This window comes from Haliotis cracherodii, unplaced genomic scaffold (genome assembly GCF_022045235.1).
Source record: "Haliotis cracherodii isolate W230 unplaced genomic scaffold, xgHalCrac1.p SCAF_12, whole genome shotgun sequence".
Taxonomy (NCBI): domain Eukaryota; kingdom Metazoa; phylum Mollusca; class Gastropoda; order Lepetellida; family Haliotidae; genus Haliotis; species Haliotis cracherodii.
In genome coordinates this window covers 9565313-9584358 of record NW_027266267.1, presented here as the reverse complement: position 1 = coordinate 9584358, position 19046 = coordinate 9565313, and the positions used below count along the sequence as shown (strand labels likewise).

Below are 19046 nucleotides of genomic sequence, written 5' to 3'. Positions count from 1 at the left end.
ACTGCAGGAAGAGCACGGTGGCCACGTACAGGGTGTGTTGCCGTGGTTACTTACCGGAGAGGTTTTCTGTGTCCACATGACTGACATACATGTAGAGACACTGCAGGAAGAGCACGGTGGCCACGTACAGGATGTGTTGCCGTGGTTACTTACCGGAGAGGTTTTCTGTGTCCACATGACTGACATACATGTAGAGACACTGCAGGAAGAGCACGGTGGCCACGTACAGGATGTGCTTCTGTCCCCGCTCTGACGGCTTCTGCTTGATGCTGTTGTAGACACCTAACAAATACTGCCACTGGTAATCTCTGAAACAGGAAACAAAACAACCTGAGTTACAGAGTTATGAGGTGAGGTGAGGTGAGGTGAGGTGAGGTGAGGTGAGGTGAGGTGAGGTGAGGTTTAACATCTCAGTCAAGATTACTGCACTTGTAAAGTAGTGTCTGTCTCTGCCTGCCTGCCTGCCTGCCCGCCCGTACATCCATCCGTCAGTCTGTCTGTCTGTCTGTCTGTCTGTCTGTCTGTCTGTCTGTCTGTCTGTCTGTCTGTCTGTCTGTCTGTCTGTCTACACTAATGCCAACCAAGATACCATGCGACATTTTAACATGGATAACCTACTCAGACATATAATTCTGATTCCAAGCCAACAGTCGTTGTTAGATCCCCTTAATGCCAAGCATCAGGCAGGGAAACAACAAGTACCATCTTTTAACATCTTTTGGTATGACACGGCCAGGGAATAGAACCACTGACCTTCCGCTCTCGAGGCAGATGTCTTACCCACTAGACCATAGAGGAGTTCTCCAGGCAGACACTCTACTCACTAGACCATGGTTTGTATTGGTTTGTTTGTTGTTTAACACCGCACTCAGCAATATTCCAGCTATATGACGGCAGTCTGTAAATAATCGAGTCTGGACCAGACAATCCAGTGATTGATATCACGAGCATCGATCCACGCAATTGGGATATGATGACATGCATTAACAAAGTCAGCGAGCCTGACCAGTCGATCCCTTTCGTCGCCTTTAACGGCAAGCATGGGTTGTTGAAGACCTATTCTACACCGGATCTTCACGGGTCCACAAGATCATGGAGGCAGTCTCTAGGTAGATTCTCTATCCACTATCCATGGAGGCGGCCTCCAGAAAGACGCTCTACCAACTATCCATGGAGGCGGCCTCCAGAAAGACGCTCTATCCACTATCCATGGAGGCGGCCTCCAGGCAGATGCTCTATCCACTATCCATGGAGGCGGCCTCCAGGCAGATGCTCTATCCACTATCCATGGAGGCGGCCTCCAGGCAGATGCTCTATCTACTATCCATGGAGGCGGCCTCCAGGCAGATGCTCTATCTACTGTCCATGGAGGCGGCCTCCAGGCAGATGCTCTATCCACTATTCATGGAGGCGGCCTCCAGGCAGATGCTCTATCTACTATCCATGGAGGCGGCCTCCAGGCAGATGCTCTATCTACTACTCCACAGAGGTGGTCTACCGTCTTACCGGGATTTATTGAAAATGTCTGCTTCCATCTCCCATCCAAGATGGCCGCCAAACAACTGCAGCAGCTTGAAGAGGCTGCCCCAGGGGTCGGTGACCTGACTCTCTCTGTCCAGAAGCCCTGGGATCATGGGGAACTTCTTAGCTGACGTCTTTGTGGGGGACAATAAATCTGAAACACATTCACTCTCCATTTAAGAGTCTGGCTGGGGTTGGGGTGGGAAGAATTACTTTCAATATCACTTTAGTGTTGTCACTTTAGTATTTTAGTATTTTTTTCTAGTGTTGTAGAACTTGAAAGATCACCAGAGGTGGGAGTGGTCAAATTACAACAAAACCTTAAAAAATTGCTGTAAATACTCAGCAGCTTGATAAATGATCAGCCGGGTAACCCACGACAACCATCTTTGACCTCCTAATGCCTCAGTCACATTTGGGGGCAAGGTGGCCCAGTCGTCTAAGGCGCCGCAATTCACTGTGCAGAGTTGTGTCCCTTGGGCATGCCAGAAACCTATCATTGTGGGTTCGAATCCCGGTTCACCCCAATTATGTTTCTAGGTTTGTCAGCACCATACCCGTGCTTGTGGGTTTCACCGAAGTGGTACACGTTTAAGACCTGCATCGCTTCGGGCTTTCCTCCCACATTAAACTGATACGCCGTGATATGACTGGAATACTGTTAAAAGCAACGTCAAACCCTACTCACTCACTCGCTCAGTCACATTTGCTCTATGGCTAGGATACGGCGGCCATAGCCCCCCGAAATTGAGGTAGCCGTAGGGATTATAACGCAGAGTTAAAACTCTTTTCATTTCTAGGATTGTCGTAGCATTTAGAGAATTCGACATGCCATAGCCATGCCATAGAGTGGTTCCACAGCGACCATACGTCGGGCGTACGAGTGACCAGCTGTGACATACCTGGAGACTGTGACACGTCCTGTGTGACAGGCTGTGACATACCTGGAGACTGTGACACTTCCTGTGTGACAGGCTGTGACATACCTGGAGACTGTGACACTTCCTGCGTGACCGGCTGTGACATACCTGGAGACTGTGACACGTCCTAAGTGACAAGCTGAGACATACCTGGAGATTGTGACACTTCCTGTGTGACCGGCTGTGACATACCTGGAGATTGTGACACTTCCTGTGTGACCGGCTGTGACATACCTGGAGACTGTGACACGTCCTGTGTGACAGGCTTTGAAATACCTGGAGACTGTGACACGTCCTGAGTGACAAGCTGTGACATACCTGGAGACTGTGACACGTCCTGAGTGACAAGCTGAGACATACCTGGAGATTGTGACACTTCCTGTGTGACCGGCTGTGACATACCTGGAGATTGTGACACTTCCTGTGTGACCGGCTGTGACATACCTGGAGATTGTGACACTTCCTGTGTGACCGGCTGTGACATACCAGGAGATTGTGACACTTCCTGTGTGACCAGCTGTGACATACCTGGAGACTGTGACACATCCTGAGTGACAAGCTGAGACATACCTGGAGATTGTGACACTTCCTGTGTGATCGGCTGTGACATACCTGGAGATTGTGACACTTCCTGTGTGACCGGCTGTGACATACCTGGAGATTGTGACACTTCCTGTGTGACCAGCTGTGACATACCTGGAGACTGTGACACGTCCTGTGTGACGGGCTGGGTGGTATAGCTGATGTAGAACTCCACAGATCTCTGCAGCCAGGTGTACAGCTCAACGTCTGAGATAGAGAGGTGGCCGATCTTGTGCAGAACCAGAGGCAGCGTGTCACACACTGAAACAGAACAACACACATCATATCACACACTGAAATAGAACACACATCATATCACACACTAAAACAGAACAACACACATCATATCACACACTGAAATAGAACACACATCATATCACACACTGAAATAGAACACACATCATATCACACACTGAAACAGAAAAACACACATCATATCACACACAGAAAGAGAACAACACACATCATATCACACACTAAAACAGAACAACACACATCTTATCACACACTGAAACAGAACAACACACATCATATCACAAACTGAAATAGAACACACATTATATCACATACTGAAACAGAAAAACACACATCATATCACACACAGAAACAGAAAAACACACATCATATCACACACTGAAACAGAAAAACACACATCATATCACACACTGAAATAGAACACACATCATATCACACACTGAAATAGAACACACATCATATCACACACAGAAACAGAACAACACACATCATATCACACACTAAAACAGAACAACACACATCATATCACACACTGAAATAGAACAACACACATCATATCACATACTGAAATAGAACAACACACATCATATCACACACTGAAGCAGAACAACACACATCATATCATACACTGAAATAGAACAACACACATCAAATCACACACTGAAATAGAACAACACACATCATATCACACACTGAAGCAGAACAACACACATCATATCACACACTGAAATAGAACAACACACATCATATCACACACTGAAGCAGAACAACACACATCATATCACACACTGAAACAGAAAAACACACATCATATCACACACTGAAACAACACACATCATATCACACACTCTAACAGAACAACACACATATCACACACTGAAACAACAACACACATCATATCACACACTCTAACAGAGCAACACACATATCACACACTGAAACAGATCACAAATCAAATCACACTTTGAAACAGAACAACATACATATTACACACTGAAACAGATCAACACACGTCATACACTGAAACAGAACACAAATCAAATCACACACTGAAACAGAACAACACACATATTTCTCACTGAAACAGAACTCAATAGATTGAGTCACTTAACAATTGACAGGGGTCGCAGCTCAATAGATTGAGTCACTTAACAATTGACAGGGGTCGCAGCTCAATAGATTGTGTCACTTACCCACTGATAGGGGTCAAAGCTCAACAGATCGACTCACCTAACAGTTTCCGGTAACAGTTGACAGGAGACACGACTCAATAGATTGACTCACCTAACAGTTTCCGGTAACAGTTGACGGGAGACACGACTCAATAGATCGACTCACCTAACAGTTTCCGGTAACAGTTGACGGGAGACACGACTCAATAGATCGACTCACCTAACAGTTTCCGGTAACAGTTGACGGGAGACACGCCTCAATAGATCGACTCACCTAACAGTTTCCGGTAACAGTTGACGGGAGACACGACTCAATAGATCGACTCACCTAACAGTTTCCGGTAACAGTTGACGGGAGACACGACTCAATAGATCGACTCACCTAACAGTTTCCGGTAACAGTTGACGGGAGACACGCCTCAATAGATCGACTCACCTAACAGTTTCCGGTAACAGTTGACGGGAGACACGCCTCAATAGATCGACTCACCTAACAGTTTCCGGTAACAGTTGACGGGAGACACGACTCAAAAGATGGACTCACCTAACAGTTTCCGGTAACAGTTGACGGGAGACACGGCTCCACTCTGCCTCTCCTCCAGCATCAGCAACTCCACCAGCTTGAGCTGAAACACACACCAGCCCTGTACCACACACCAGCCTGTAACACACACCAGCCTGTATCACACACCAGCCTGTATCACACACCAGCCTGTACCACAGACCGGCCTGTACCACACACCAGCCTGTAACACACACCGGCCTGTACCACACACCAGCCTGTAACACACACCAGCCTGTACCACACACCAGCCTGTAACACACACCAGCCCTGTAACACACACCAGCCCTGTAACACAAACCAGCCCTGTAACACACACCAGCCCTGTAACACACACCAGCCCTGTAACACACACCAGCCCTGTAACACACACCAGCCCTGTAACACACACCAGCCCTGTAACACAAACCAGCCCTGTAACACACACCAGCCTGTAACACACACCAGCCTGTAACATACACCAGCCTGTGACACACACCAGCCTGTAACACACACCAGCCTGTAACACACACCAGACACACTGACCACCACAGTAACAGGAGTAACACCAGCCTGTAACACACACCAGACACACTGACCGCCACAGTAACAAGAGTAACACCAGCCTGTAACACACACCAGACACACTGACCGCCACAGTAACAAGAGTAACACCAGCCTGTAACACACACCAGACACACTGACCGCCACAGTAACAAGAGTAACACCAGCCTGTAACACACACCAGGCACACTGACCGCCACAGTAACAAGAGTAACACCAGCCTGTGACACACACCAGACACAATGACCACCACAGTAACAAGAGTAACACCAGCCTGTAACACACACCAGGCACACTGACCACCACAGTAACAAGAGTAACACCAGCCTGTGACACACACCAGCCTGTAACACACACCAGGCACACTGACCGCCACAGTAACAAGAGTAACACCAGCCTGTGACACACACCAGGCACACTGACCGCCACAGTAACAAGAGTAACACCAGCCTGTAACACACACCAGGCACACTGACCGCCACAGTAACAAGAGTAACACCAGCCTGTGACACACACCAGGCACACTGACCACCACAGTAACAAGAGTAACACCAGCCTGTGACACACACCATCCTGTAACACACACCAGGCACACTGACCACACCAGTAACAAGAGTAACACTAGCCTGTGACACACACCAGGCACACTGACTGCCACAGTAACAAGAGTAACACCAGCCTGTGACACACTCCAGGCACACTGACCACCACAGTAAAAAGAGTAACACCAGCCTGTAACACACACCAGCCTGTAACACACTCCAGGCACACTGACTGCCACAGTAACAAGAGTAACACCAGCCTGTGACACACACCAGGCACACTGACCACCACAGTAACAAGAGTAACACCAGCCTGTGACACACACCAGCCTGTAACACACTCCAGGCACACTGACTGCCACAGTAACAAGAGTAACACCAGCCTGTGACACACTCCAGGCACACTGACCACCACAGTAACAAGAGTAACACCAGTCTGTAACACACACCAGGCACACTGACTGCCACAGTAACAAGAGTAACACCAGCCTGTGACACACTCCAGGCACACTGACCACCACAGTAAAAAGAGTAACACCAGCCTGTAACACACACCAGCCTGTAACACACACCAGGCACACTGACCACCACAGTAACAAGAGTAACACCAGCCTGTGACACACACCAGGCACACTGACCACCACAGTGAAAAGAGTAACACCAGCCTGTAACACACACCAGGCACACTGACCACCACAGTAACAGGAGTAACACCAGCCTGTGACACACTCCAGGCACACTGACCACCACAGTAACACGAGTAACACCAGCCTGTAACACACACCAGGCACACTGACCGCCACAGTAACAAGAGTAACACAAGCCTGTAACACACACCAGGCACACTGACCACCACAGTAACAAGAGTAACACCAGCCTGTGACACACACCAGACACACTGACCACCACAGTAACAAGAGTAACACCAGCCTGTGACACACACCAGGCACACTGACCGCCACAGTAACAAGAGTAACACAAGCCTGTAACACACACCAGGCACACTGACCACCACAGTAACAAGAGTAACACCAGCCTGTAACACACACCAGGCACACTGACCGCCACAGTAACAAGAGTAACACCAGCCTGTAACACACTCCAGGCACACTGACCACCACAGTAACAAGAGTAACACAAGCCTGTGACACACACCAGGCACACTGACCGCCACAGTAACAAGAGTAACACAAGCCTGTAACACACACCAGGCACACTGACCACCACAGTAACAAGAGTAACACCAGCCTGTGACACACACCAGACACACTGACCACCACAGTAACAAGAGTAACACCAGCCTGTAACAAACACCAGCCTGTAACACACACCAGACACACTGACCACCACAGTAACAAGAGTAACACCAGCCTGTGACACACACCAGGCACACTGACCGCCACAGTAACAAGAGTAACACCAGCCTGTGACACACACCAGCCTGTAACACACACCAGACACACTGACCACCACAGTAACAAGAGTAACACCAGCCTGTAACAAACACCAGGCACACTGACCGCCACAGTAACAAGAGTAACACCAGCCTGTAACACACACCAGACACACTGACCACCACAGTAACAAGAGCAACACCAGCCTGTGACACACACCAGTCACACTGACCACACCAGTAACAAGAGTAACACCAGCCTGTAACACACACCAGACACACTGACTGCCACAGTAACAAGAGTAACACCTGCCTGTGACACACACCAGGCACACTGACCACCACAGTAACAAGAGTAACACCAGCCTGTGACACACATCAGACACACTGACCACACCAGTAACAAGAGTAACACCAGCCTGTAACACACACCAGACACACTGACCGCCACAGTAACAAGAGTAACACCAGCCTGTAACACACACCAGACACACTGACCACACCAGTAACAAGAGTAACACTAGCCTGTGACACACACCAGACACACTGACCGCCACAGTAACCAAAGTAACACCAGCCTGTGACACACACCAGACACACTGACCACCACAGTAACAAGAGTAACACCTGCCTGTGACACACACCAGACACACTGACCACCACAGTAACAAGAGTAACATCAGCCTGTAACACACACCAGACACACTGACCACCACAGCTCTACATTCAAGTTCATGGTAGATGTCTACTGGTACATACCCCATGCTCTACCACCAATTTCATGGTAGATGTCTACTGGTACATACCCCATGCTCTACCACCAATTTCATGGTAGATGTCTACTGGTACATACCCCATGTCTACTGGTACATACCCAATGTCTACTGGTACATACCCCATGTCTGCTGGTACATACCCCATGCTCTACCACCAAGTTCGTGGCAGATGTCTACTGGTACATACCCCATGTCTACTGGTACATACCCCATGTCTACTGGTACATACCCCATGTCTACTGGTACATACCCCATGCTCTACCACCAAGTTGGGGAATTTCCTCATGGCAAGCAACAGCAACCGACATCGCTCCAGGACATTGGAGATCTTCTCAGCAACATTCAGCAACATCTGACACTGGATGTGGGTCGGGAACGCAGCAAATATCTCTGTGAAGACACGCAAGGTGAGGTGAGGTGAGGTAAAATGGGGTTTAACGTTGCGTCCAAGATTATTGCACTTACATTGACGGAGGCAGTCAATAGTGCAAGAGTATATCACATGTGAGTGAGTGAGTGAGTTGGGTTTAACGCCGCTTTTAACAGTATTCCAGTTTTATCATGGCGTGTCAGCTTAATGTGGGAGGAAAGCCCGAAGTGATGCAGGTCTCAGACGTTTACCACTTCGGTGAAACCCATGAGCACGGGTATGGTGCTGACAAACCTAGAAACATAATCAGGGCGAACCGGGATTAGAACCCACAATCATAGGTTTCTGGCTTGCCCAAGGGACGCAACTCTGCACAGCGAAACGCGGCGCCTTAGACGACTGGGCCACCCGTGCCCCCTATATTACATGTATATAATTATATACAGGGCTAGAATACCAGATACCTTCTGTCATATTGGCAAGGAATATGCATGAGCTTCTGAGGAATAAGTTAGCCACATCGCTTACTTTGTGATTCATCGCCCGATTCTTAAAATAGTCACTGTGTCACTTGCTGCTATGCTAGGAGCCTCAAACAGACAAGCTGGACAGGAATCTGATATTCTGTAAGTGTACCATATACAGAAGTGGTGTGTCTGTTTAAGCAATTAACGACAAGTGTGAGTTGTTCATCATAAAAAAAAATTAAAAAATTAAAAAAATAAATAAATAATATGGGGTGGTCGGGTAGCCTAGTGGTTAAAGCGTTCGCTCGTCACGCCGAAGACCCGGGTTCGATTCCCGACATGGGTACAATGTGTGAAGCCAATTTCTGGCGTTCCCCGCCATGATATTGCTGGAATATTGCTAAAAGCGGCGTAAAACCATACTCACTCACTCACTCATCATAAAATACATCACTGTAGGGAGAGTAAACCGAAAGATTCACACACCATATTTCTTACATATACATGAGACATCAATTTTATGTGCAGCCTCTTTAAGGATGTTAATAAAATGTACAAGCTTTAAATATGTTTACCCGTATTTAAAATAATGATGACGACCAGAATAGAATCAGACCTCGTCAATGTCGTAATTCGGTATTTCTAGCATATTCTCACAATTTGCACATCAGTTATATTATCTATACCTTTTCTTCCACTACCAATTGTCATATCTCTCCCACTTTTGGATGCGATCGTTTGGAAATTGTGTTTAACTACATTACCCCACTACATCTACAGGGAACAACTTACTGAACACTTCCCTCTAAAAATAACGTCATTCAATTTACAATGTCATAAAGTTGCGAGCGCTTATTTGAATCTCCAGAAATGAAGTCATGATAGAACAATGTTGTAACCACTCTTAGCTATTCATTGTTCTTTTTCATTTATCGAATAGCCAGTGTTCCAACTGGCTTTTGAAACTGCTAGTACTTGTGGGCTGGCAACTCTAAAATTATTACCAGTCTCCCCTAATTTTTGCCAGTCCCAACTTTCAACAAATAAAAAAATGCATGAAAATTATTTCGTTTTAATTCCTTCAGCATCATGTTCAGTGCAAAGATGTCATCTCTGAAGTAACTTAGTTAGATCTATATATGTCATTTACACTAACTTCAGTCACAATTTTCTCCCTTTTTTTAACATTTCGAGACGAAGTCGCTACAAATGGCGGTAACAGACAAGGTGACTTTGTTCGAAAAATGCACATATATGAATCTTATCATGCTTATATCATATAAATCATTAATCATAATCTTAATCATATATGAAAGATTTATAAGGTACTTATAAGGTCCAAAGAGCCTGGCTGTCACATGAATTATCAGTCCAAGCCTAATTTTACTGGTAAAAAACTGGCAATGACCGGTATATGGGAATGCTGATAGCTATGTAATATTTTCTGGCAAACTTCTGACTTTAGGGACCCTTGGAAACAGCATGAATATTGTGAAAGTAAGTGTGATTACAAAAAACTCTGCTGAGATTAAAGAAAGGAGTCATTTAGATGGAGTGAGTGAGTGAGTTCGGTTTAACGCCGCTTTTAACAGTATTCCAGTTACATCGCGGCGTGTCAGCTTAAATGTGGAAGGAAAGCCCGAAGTGATGCAGGTCTCAGACGTTTACCACTTCGGTGAAACCCACGAGCACGGGTATGGTGCTGACAAACCTAGAAACATAATCGGGGCGAACCGGGATTCGAACCCACAATCATAGGTTTCTGGCGTGCCCAAGGGACGCAACTCTGCACAACGAATCGCGGCACCTTAGACGACTGGGCCACCCGTGCCCCCCATTTAGATGGAACGGTGCTTGCTCAGTAACTTGCCACGTGCACACTGATTGAGTCGAGTATGATCTTCATGCTGTAAGTTCATCATGTATGCACTGTTAATGATACAAAGGTTTCTCAACAAAATGCACTTCACTGCTGGTGTTATTTCTTATGTTATAATTGAAACAGATGCACAGTTAAAGGAGGTGTCATTAAAATGGGATGGTGCTTATTTAGCGAAACGCCACCCACATACACAAATCAAATGGAGCATGTTGATAGGGAAAAAGGGAAAAAACGGAGAAACTAATGCTGTGGCTGAGGGTTACCACCTCTTACTGTCAACACTGTATTGTGAGTGAGTGAGTAAGTGGGGTTTAGCGCCGCTTTTAACAGTATTCCAGTTACATCGCGGCGTGTCAGCTTAATGTGGGAGGAAAGCCCGAAGTGATGCAGGTCTTAGACGTTTACCACTTCGGTGAAACCCAGGAACAACGGGTATGGTGCTGACAAACCTAGAAACATAATCGGGGCGAACCAGGATTTGAACCCACAATCATAGGTTTCTGGCGTGCTCAAGAAACGCAACTCTGCACAGCTAATCGCCACGATGAGTGGGCCACCCGTGCCTCCAACTGCATTGTCATAAAAAATTTGTGCCAAGTAGCAAAGTTTCTTGTTACTGTAATTACTCTAATACAAAAATTTAAAACATGATAATTTTTATTTGATATTTTCCCCCAGTATTTTGTGTCTGGGAATATGTAACACAACCACACATCCGTCAAATAAAAGGCCTTATGCTATTATAAGTTAATCATTCATGTCATGAGACAAAGTTATATCCAGACAAAATGCGCACTACTGCTGCCCATAGGTGATATTTCTTGTGTCAAAACTGAAACAGATGTAGGGATGCCTCCACTATAAACACTGTACCTGTGTGGAAACTGCTCTTCTGATCTGTTGCCTCTGTTTGTAAAGCCTCAAGGATTGTGTGCACCTCTATCCACAGACGCTGCTCGTTGGGGAAGTTCTTCAGCCTCAAACACCAGACAGGTAAATTAATATTAGGTTACAATTGAGTGAGTGAGTGAGTGAGTGAGTTGGGTTTAATGCCGCTTTTAACAGTATTCCAGTTATATCGCGGCGTGTCAACTTAATGTGGGAGGAAAGCCCGAAGTGATGCAGGTCTAAGACGTTTACCACTTCGGTGAAACTCATGAGTATGGGTATGGTGCTGACAAACCTAGAAACATAATCGGGGCGAACCGGGATTCGAAACCACAATCATAGGTTTCTGGCGTGCCCAAGGGACACAACTCTGCACAGCGAATCGCGGTGCCTTAGACGACTGGGCCACCCGTGCCCCCAGGTTACAATTGAAGCAATTGAAAAACATTGTTTTGATTGTTTTCAACTCTATACATGCTAAAGAGACCGTAAATGCGATTATTTTGGCACTTGGACATTTTCGTGATGAATACTGTTACACTAAAAGACACAATCTGTCAATGATTGCATGAGGACCCTGATGAGTGAGTGAGTGAGTGAGTATGGTTTTACGCCGCTTTTAGCAATATTCCAGCAATATCACGGCGGGGGACACCAGAAATGGGCTTCACACATTGTACCCATGTCGGGAATCGAACCCGGGTCTTCGGCGTGACAAGCGAACGCTTTAACCACTAGGCTACCTGACCGCCCCGAGAACCCTGATGACCTATATGATAAACAATATATGAAACTGAATAACTTGAGATGTGCAGGACACTCACATCTCCTCCAGGTGTTTAGCAGCATCCTTCACATTCTTGGATGATTTTTCAAGCTGGTACGACTCAAACTGAAACAGAATAACAGACACATAAGTCAAGAGCATCGTCATTCATTTGCTTTCGTTTGTTGTTTAAGGTCACACTCAGCTATGTATAATGACAGACCAGTCGGTGAGGTAAAATGGGGTTTAACGTCGCGTCCAAGATTATTGCATTTATATAGCGACGTGCATGCACGTGTGTGTGTGGCTGCTTGTACTAGTCAACTGATGCCGATTTATAGTGCTAGCACACTGAGATACCATGCCGCAGTTTAACATGAATACCCCACTCAGACACAGTATACTGACTCCGAGCCGACCAGTCCTTGTTTTAGCCCCTTAATGCCGAGCGCCAGACAGGGTAACAACAAGTACCATCTTTTAACGTCTCTAGGTATGACACGGCTGGGGATGAACCCCGGACCTTCCGCTCTCCAGGTGGACGCTCTACCACTAGACCACAGAGGCAGTCACCGATAATCCAGTAAGTGAAAGTGATTTGTCGCGTCACAACGAGTGGTGTGACGTCATCAAAACTGCTGATTTGAGAGGGAAGACATCCAGTCTGTCTCAACATTGGGTTCATGTGAAGTACTGTACAACTTTCAGAACAGTCTGTCCTCATACATAATTTTGGTGTCGTAATGATGAGTACGAGAAAAAGTGTGTTTACACTACAATTTGCTAAAAATTCATATTTTGTGAATAGGTTTCAAACTTTTACTTTTTGAGTTCAAATGCCAACCTGCAAGAACTCTGTTAGAACTGTGCACCAAAACACGTCTGATCATTCATGCAAACTCTGCAAAAGTACCAAACAAATCAGATATCCGTCAGGTACTATGTGCAGCAGAGTGAGTGAGTGAGTTGGGTTTAACGCCGCTTTTAACAGTATTCCAGTCATATCGCGGCGTGTCAGCTTAATGTGGGAGGGAAGCCCGAAGCGATGCAGGTCACAGACGTTTACCACTTCGGTGAAACCCACGAGCACGGGTATGGGTGCTGACAAACCTAGAAACATAATCGGGGCAAACCAGGATTCGAACCCACTATCATAGGTTTCTGGCGTGCCCAAGGGACGCAACTCTGCACAGCGAATCGCTGCGCCTTAGACGACTGGGCCACCCGTGCCCCTATGTGCAGCAGAAGTTCACAAGATGAGGCAATGGCAATCATGCCTTTTATCAATGATTTTATTCTTATATTTCCTTATTGGAATGTAACTGAATTTGATTGTTGAAGTATTGTTCCAGTATGAGCACAAATTTAAGTTTTGATTCATTCATCACTCAAAATATCAGCTATGTCGTCTTAACCTGTTCGAAAATAGGTTATGCGAGGATTCATCAAGTGTCTTTATCCATTTCGAAAACACAAACTTTAGCCTGTCATTGCCTCAATCGATAACAGTGTTTTTAGAATCTCTTCGCCACATAGACAGGGTTGGTTACCTTTGGGAGTTTTGTTTGTTTGTTTATTTGTTTGTTTGTTTGATGTTTAACGCCGCACTCAGCAATATTCCAGCTATATGATGGCGGTCTGTAAAGTAATAGAGTCTGGACCAGACAATCCAGTGATTGACATCATGGGCATCGATCCACACAATTTGGATCGATGACATGTATCAACCAAGTCAGCGAGCCTGACCACCCGATCCCGTCAGTCGCCTTTCACGACAAGCATAGTCACCTTTTACGGCAAGTATGGGTTGCTGAAGACCTATTCTACCCCGGGATCTTCACAGGTCACCTTGGGGAGTAGTGCACTTTACTGGCCGCACTTTTTCAGATCAAATTAGCGCCATGGGGGTTCGAACGCGCTTTGCCGGCTCACCGGCTTGGCTTATTTTCGACGCTCTACCACTGGACCACAAGCTCTATCACATGTAATCAGTGTTCGTTTAATGGGTCATTAGCACCCCATTAACATGCATGCATAATTCAGTAAACAATGAATTGCGCATGAGTGTGACCTTGAAACCACGGCCCCGAAACCACACCCTCCATTGTTTATGTAAACATGACCGACCAATCGGTTTCCCTGAGACCGAAAAGGGGTGTTGAATCATAAAGACAAGTAAGTTTCCCTAAGACCGAAAAGGAGTGTTGGATCGTAAAGACGTGTAAGTTTCCCTAAGCCCGAAAAGGGATGGATTGTGAAGCGAGAGTCACTTGAGAGTGAGCAACAGTAACGGAATAGCGTGACAGCGGTTGAGCTAAAGCGCGGTAATTGACCTGATGGTAGCGCTCGGTCTGCGCCCGGTAAACTGCATTGTTGCCTGGGAGAAGTGCACTTTACCGGGCACACTTTCTCAAATCCAATTAATGCTTTGGGGGCTCGAGCGCAGTTCGCGGCTCACTAATTAATGCGTTAATTAGCTGACGCTCTACCACTGGACAAACGCGCTATCACATGTAATCAGTGCTCATTATGTTAACATAAACACTCAAACCTTGTGTATCGATGTAACACTGTGATGCCTGATTGCGATATCAGAGCTCCAGATAAGCTTTTGGTGTTGTGGGTATTTTACCCATGCATTTTAAAATCATTGGGTATCAGTAATTCTATCTGGGTATTCAAATTTCTGTTACCCACTATTTTTTACACATGTGGGTATTTAAGTTAAATATTAAAAAAACACTATTCATCTAGCCCCTGCAAACTGGTGTCGTGTGGGTTCGAGAGCTTTATAGGACTCAAAAAGACCACGATACTTCCACAAGAAAGTGTGATGGCAAATGATCATGATGTAACTGTCATCGTGGAGTTTGGCAAGGTAGGTTGACGGAATGCCCGTTTATAATTTCAAAATAAGTTGCTGATTTGCAAATCGAATACGCAGGGTTACTTCACAATATTTTGATGATACTCACAAGTTTTATTTTTGTAGCGTATCTGTAATATTCGTTGCGTATTTGATACGCTTGGATTCTATTTTACTGCATATTTCTCATGCGTATTTTACGCAGATACGCAGCTTATCTGGAGCTCTGAGTAAATATAATCGGACCCTGTGGTACCTCGTCATTCATCGTATCGCGGCATTTGTGATTTCCGGTAGTTCACGCGGGACACGCCTCTTAGCAGCTGTCTTTTAATGCAAATCAGTAACCAGGAAGTGCTCACTTCGTAAACAATTTCAATTTCCTCGGAATGTTCCATCTGCTGTAAGTAAGGAGTTATTAATGCGTTGATACTTACTTCTGTCATCTTTTTTAATATTGCCTTACCCCCATCTATCAATGGCCAACGATATTATAACACGCAGTTCCCCAAGTAAACTTTCTCTATCGACCTGAACTAGATCATCTGCATATTCATGGCGACTAATAAGGTAAAGGAAGTTACGTTGTCCGCACATTTTTTTCCCCCTCTGTGCCCAGAATCTATTGGATGATCACAAGGGCATTAATCATGATAATGCCAAACTTTGAAATAGGTTCTTCACTTGTAGCCAAAAGATAAATACATACTTTGGGCATACTAGGAGTGTTTTTTAAATATTTATTATTGACTTTTAACATTTTTTCCATTTTGTGACAAATTATTGTCACCCAATCATTTTTAAAACAATCTTTGAATATCATTTCTGATATTTTGTTGTTGATTTTTAAAATATTTTTCTCTTACTTTTCGGTAAATTATGCATCAAATACCTATTACTGATAACACATTTAGAATTTTACTTGTGTGGTCTTTGCACTTGTCTGGACAAATCACTGATGTCTGGCATGATCAAACTAAGTGGTTGGTAGAAGTATGTCCTTTTTCGGTCCAATTCGAACCTCCATAAATAACATTTCTCTGTACCGCGATACGATGGAGTTCTCTCCCTTGTCAAACTGAGCGCGATGCCCGTCTTATACTCGGCGCTACTAATATAAATAATAAACTTTTATCAGTAAAATATGCATTGTTAGGTAAAATAAATAGAGAACACAAATAATCATAAAGGTTAGTGAGTGCATTTTGTTCCGTTTAGCGTACATGACAAGTACCGCGATACCCCGAGGCTGCAGGCTACCCCCAAGATGTAAGTTGAGAAAAGGAGCGTCTAACTTGACCTAACTTAGCCTTTCGATCAGTTGGCGAGTAGTCTCAGTACTGACTGTGAACCATGGATGTTTGTAACGATGTATGGTAATGTCAGCTCTTCCTATAGCCTGTGTAGGCTACGTGCTGTCACCAACCGGTCCTTACCATAGGCAAACGATACCTGCTGTTAACTGAACCAGTGAATTCATCGTGTTATCAAACAGATATTGTTTACACACCTGTATAAGAAAGCATCGTGGAAACAGAGATCTTGCAGTTATCAACCATGCCTTTGCAGCAAAAATGTCAGTTTTTGAAAACCCACGAGCTCGCATAACAAGCCACTCAACATCGCTTAACTGCACGTTTTCAACTACGGTAGCCATTTTGAAATTACTAAAATCCGGACGATTCGAAGTTGATCCCGCCTGAGCGGCCTCGTTTATATCCGGGCGACTTCAAATAAATTGACATGCTTATTTATTGGGCTCAGTCGTTCGTTTGATCTACCCTTTTGGTTAACTTCAGTTGCAATGGTCAATTATTAGTTGAGATAAATACAAAAGTAAGATTTAGAGCACGACATAAACTGCCGAGAAAAAGAAAGTGTTTGATGGAATTTTTTACCCTGGTCGATGCATAATTTAAACAAAATTTAACCCAACTCACTCACTCACTCATAGGCTTTTATCAAAACAAAGCGACAGCGAGGACTAAGATCTGATTTTAATGAGATTCGGCTTTGATTGGAAACAACCTTTTCATGTTGAATGAGTATGGTTTTACGCCGCTTTTAGCAAAATTCCAGCAATATCACGGCGGGGACACCAGAAATGGGGTTCACACATTGTACCCATGTCGGGAATCGAACCCGGGTCTTCGGAGTGACGCTTTTCATGTTGAAAGTCGTAAACGGACTGAAGAATATGTGTGCCTTACACCATTTACATACCTTATGTACACACCTTATAGCTGACCCGTGCAAATCTGAGAAGAACAGGTCTTCAACAACCTATGCTTGCCGTAAATGGCGACTATGCTTGTCGTAAGAGGCGACTAACAGGATCGGGTGGTCAGGCTCACTGACTTGGTTGATGCATGTCATCGATCCCAATTGCGTTGATCGATGCTCATGATATTAATCACTGGATTGTCTGGTCCAGACTCCATTATTTACTGACCGCCGTCATATAGCTGGAATATAGCTGAGTGCGGCGTTAAACAACAAACAAACAAACAAACAAAACCATTTACATGCTTACGCATAGTAAATTTACATATACTCACTTATGTAAAGTTACACTTGTGCCAAATTACTTACGTGTGTAAATGTTGTGCAACGGGGCATTAGACGCCCGGGCGTCTATCAATTTCAACAAAACGTTAACCCGGTGTTTATTGGAGGCCGCCGTAAACTTATCCATCAGTCGGATTGTAACCACGTGATCAAAACTCCTTGTTGGTTTTTATCGCTAAGAAAATAGACATTTCTTGAAATGCGCACTTTGCAAGTTTTGTCATTTCTGTAAGTGATATTCCCTATCGGCGGAATGGCTTGTTTTCACTTTGCGAGTACTAGCCCACATGTAGCTAGCTTCGTTAATTAATCATCGCGATGTTTCGTGATTCTATTTCAAGTGACGAGGACGACAGATACACAGTGTCTGATAGAGGAAATACGGTATGTTGCACTTTGGAACCTGACTCTGATGTTGCGTAATACAAACACAGGGAACTGTTCCGCCTGTCTCCTGGTTGTATCACGTGACCAGCGGAACACAGTGTCGGGGTTTATATGTAGCATGAGTCAATTTGAAATTTTCAGTATCCTGACAGACTTGGAAATCCGCCTCGGTGAGATTCGTGAGCAGAATATGTACACACTGTTGTTGCCGCTGATCTAGGTGTAGTGTGTGTGTGTGTGTGTGTGCGTGCGTGCGTGCGTGCGTGCGTGTTGTGTGTGTTGTGTGTGTGTGTGCGTGCGTGCGTGTGTTGTGGTGTGTGTGTGCGTGCGTGCGTGCGTGCGTGCGTGCGTGCGTGCGTCTGTGGGTGTGCCCTTATAAAGCATACAAAGTGAGTGAGTGAGTATGGTTTTACGCCGCTTTTAGCAATATTCCAGCAATATCTCGGGGGGGGGGGGGGGGGGGGGGGGGAGAGAGAGGGGGGGACACATAAATGGGCCTCACACATTGTACCCATGTGAAGAGTCGATCCCAGGTCTTCGGCGTGACGAGCGAACGCTTTAACCACCAGGCCACCCGACCGCTCGA

At 45.4% G+C, this 19046-nt stretch overlaps 1 protein-coding gene across 1 annotated transcript in view; it reads right to left on the bottom strand.

The window, feature by feature from the left end:
- LOC139457519 (integrator complex subunit 10-like) overlaps nucleotides 1-17162 on the bottom strand; it is a 34141-nt gene extending 16979 nt beyond the window's left edge. Inside the window, exons 1-8 of the mRNA XM_071238906.1 lie at nucleotides 17016-17162; nucleotides 12698-12765; nucleotides 11859-11962; nucleotides 8517-8656; nucleotides 4995-5076; nucleotides 3138-3284; nucleotides 1507-1675; nucleotides 154-308 (exon numbers count right to left, since the gene is read on the bottom strand). Coding sequence (XP_071095007.1) covers nucleotides 154-308; nucleotides 1507-1675; nucleotides 3138-3284; nucleotides 4995-5076; nucleotides 8517-8656; nucleotides 11859-11962; nucleotides 12698-12765; nucleotides 17016-17162 — 1012 coding nt within the window. The remainder of the gene's footprint in view (nucleotides 1-153; nucleotides 309-1506; nucleotides 1676-3137; nucleotides 3285-4994; nucleotides 5077-8516; nucleotides 8657-11858; nucleotides 11963-12697; nucleotides 12766-17015) is intronic.
- Nucleotides 17163-19046: the final 1884 nt, after the last annotated feature.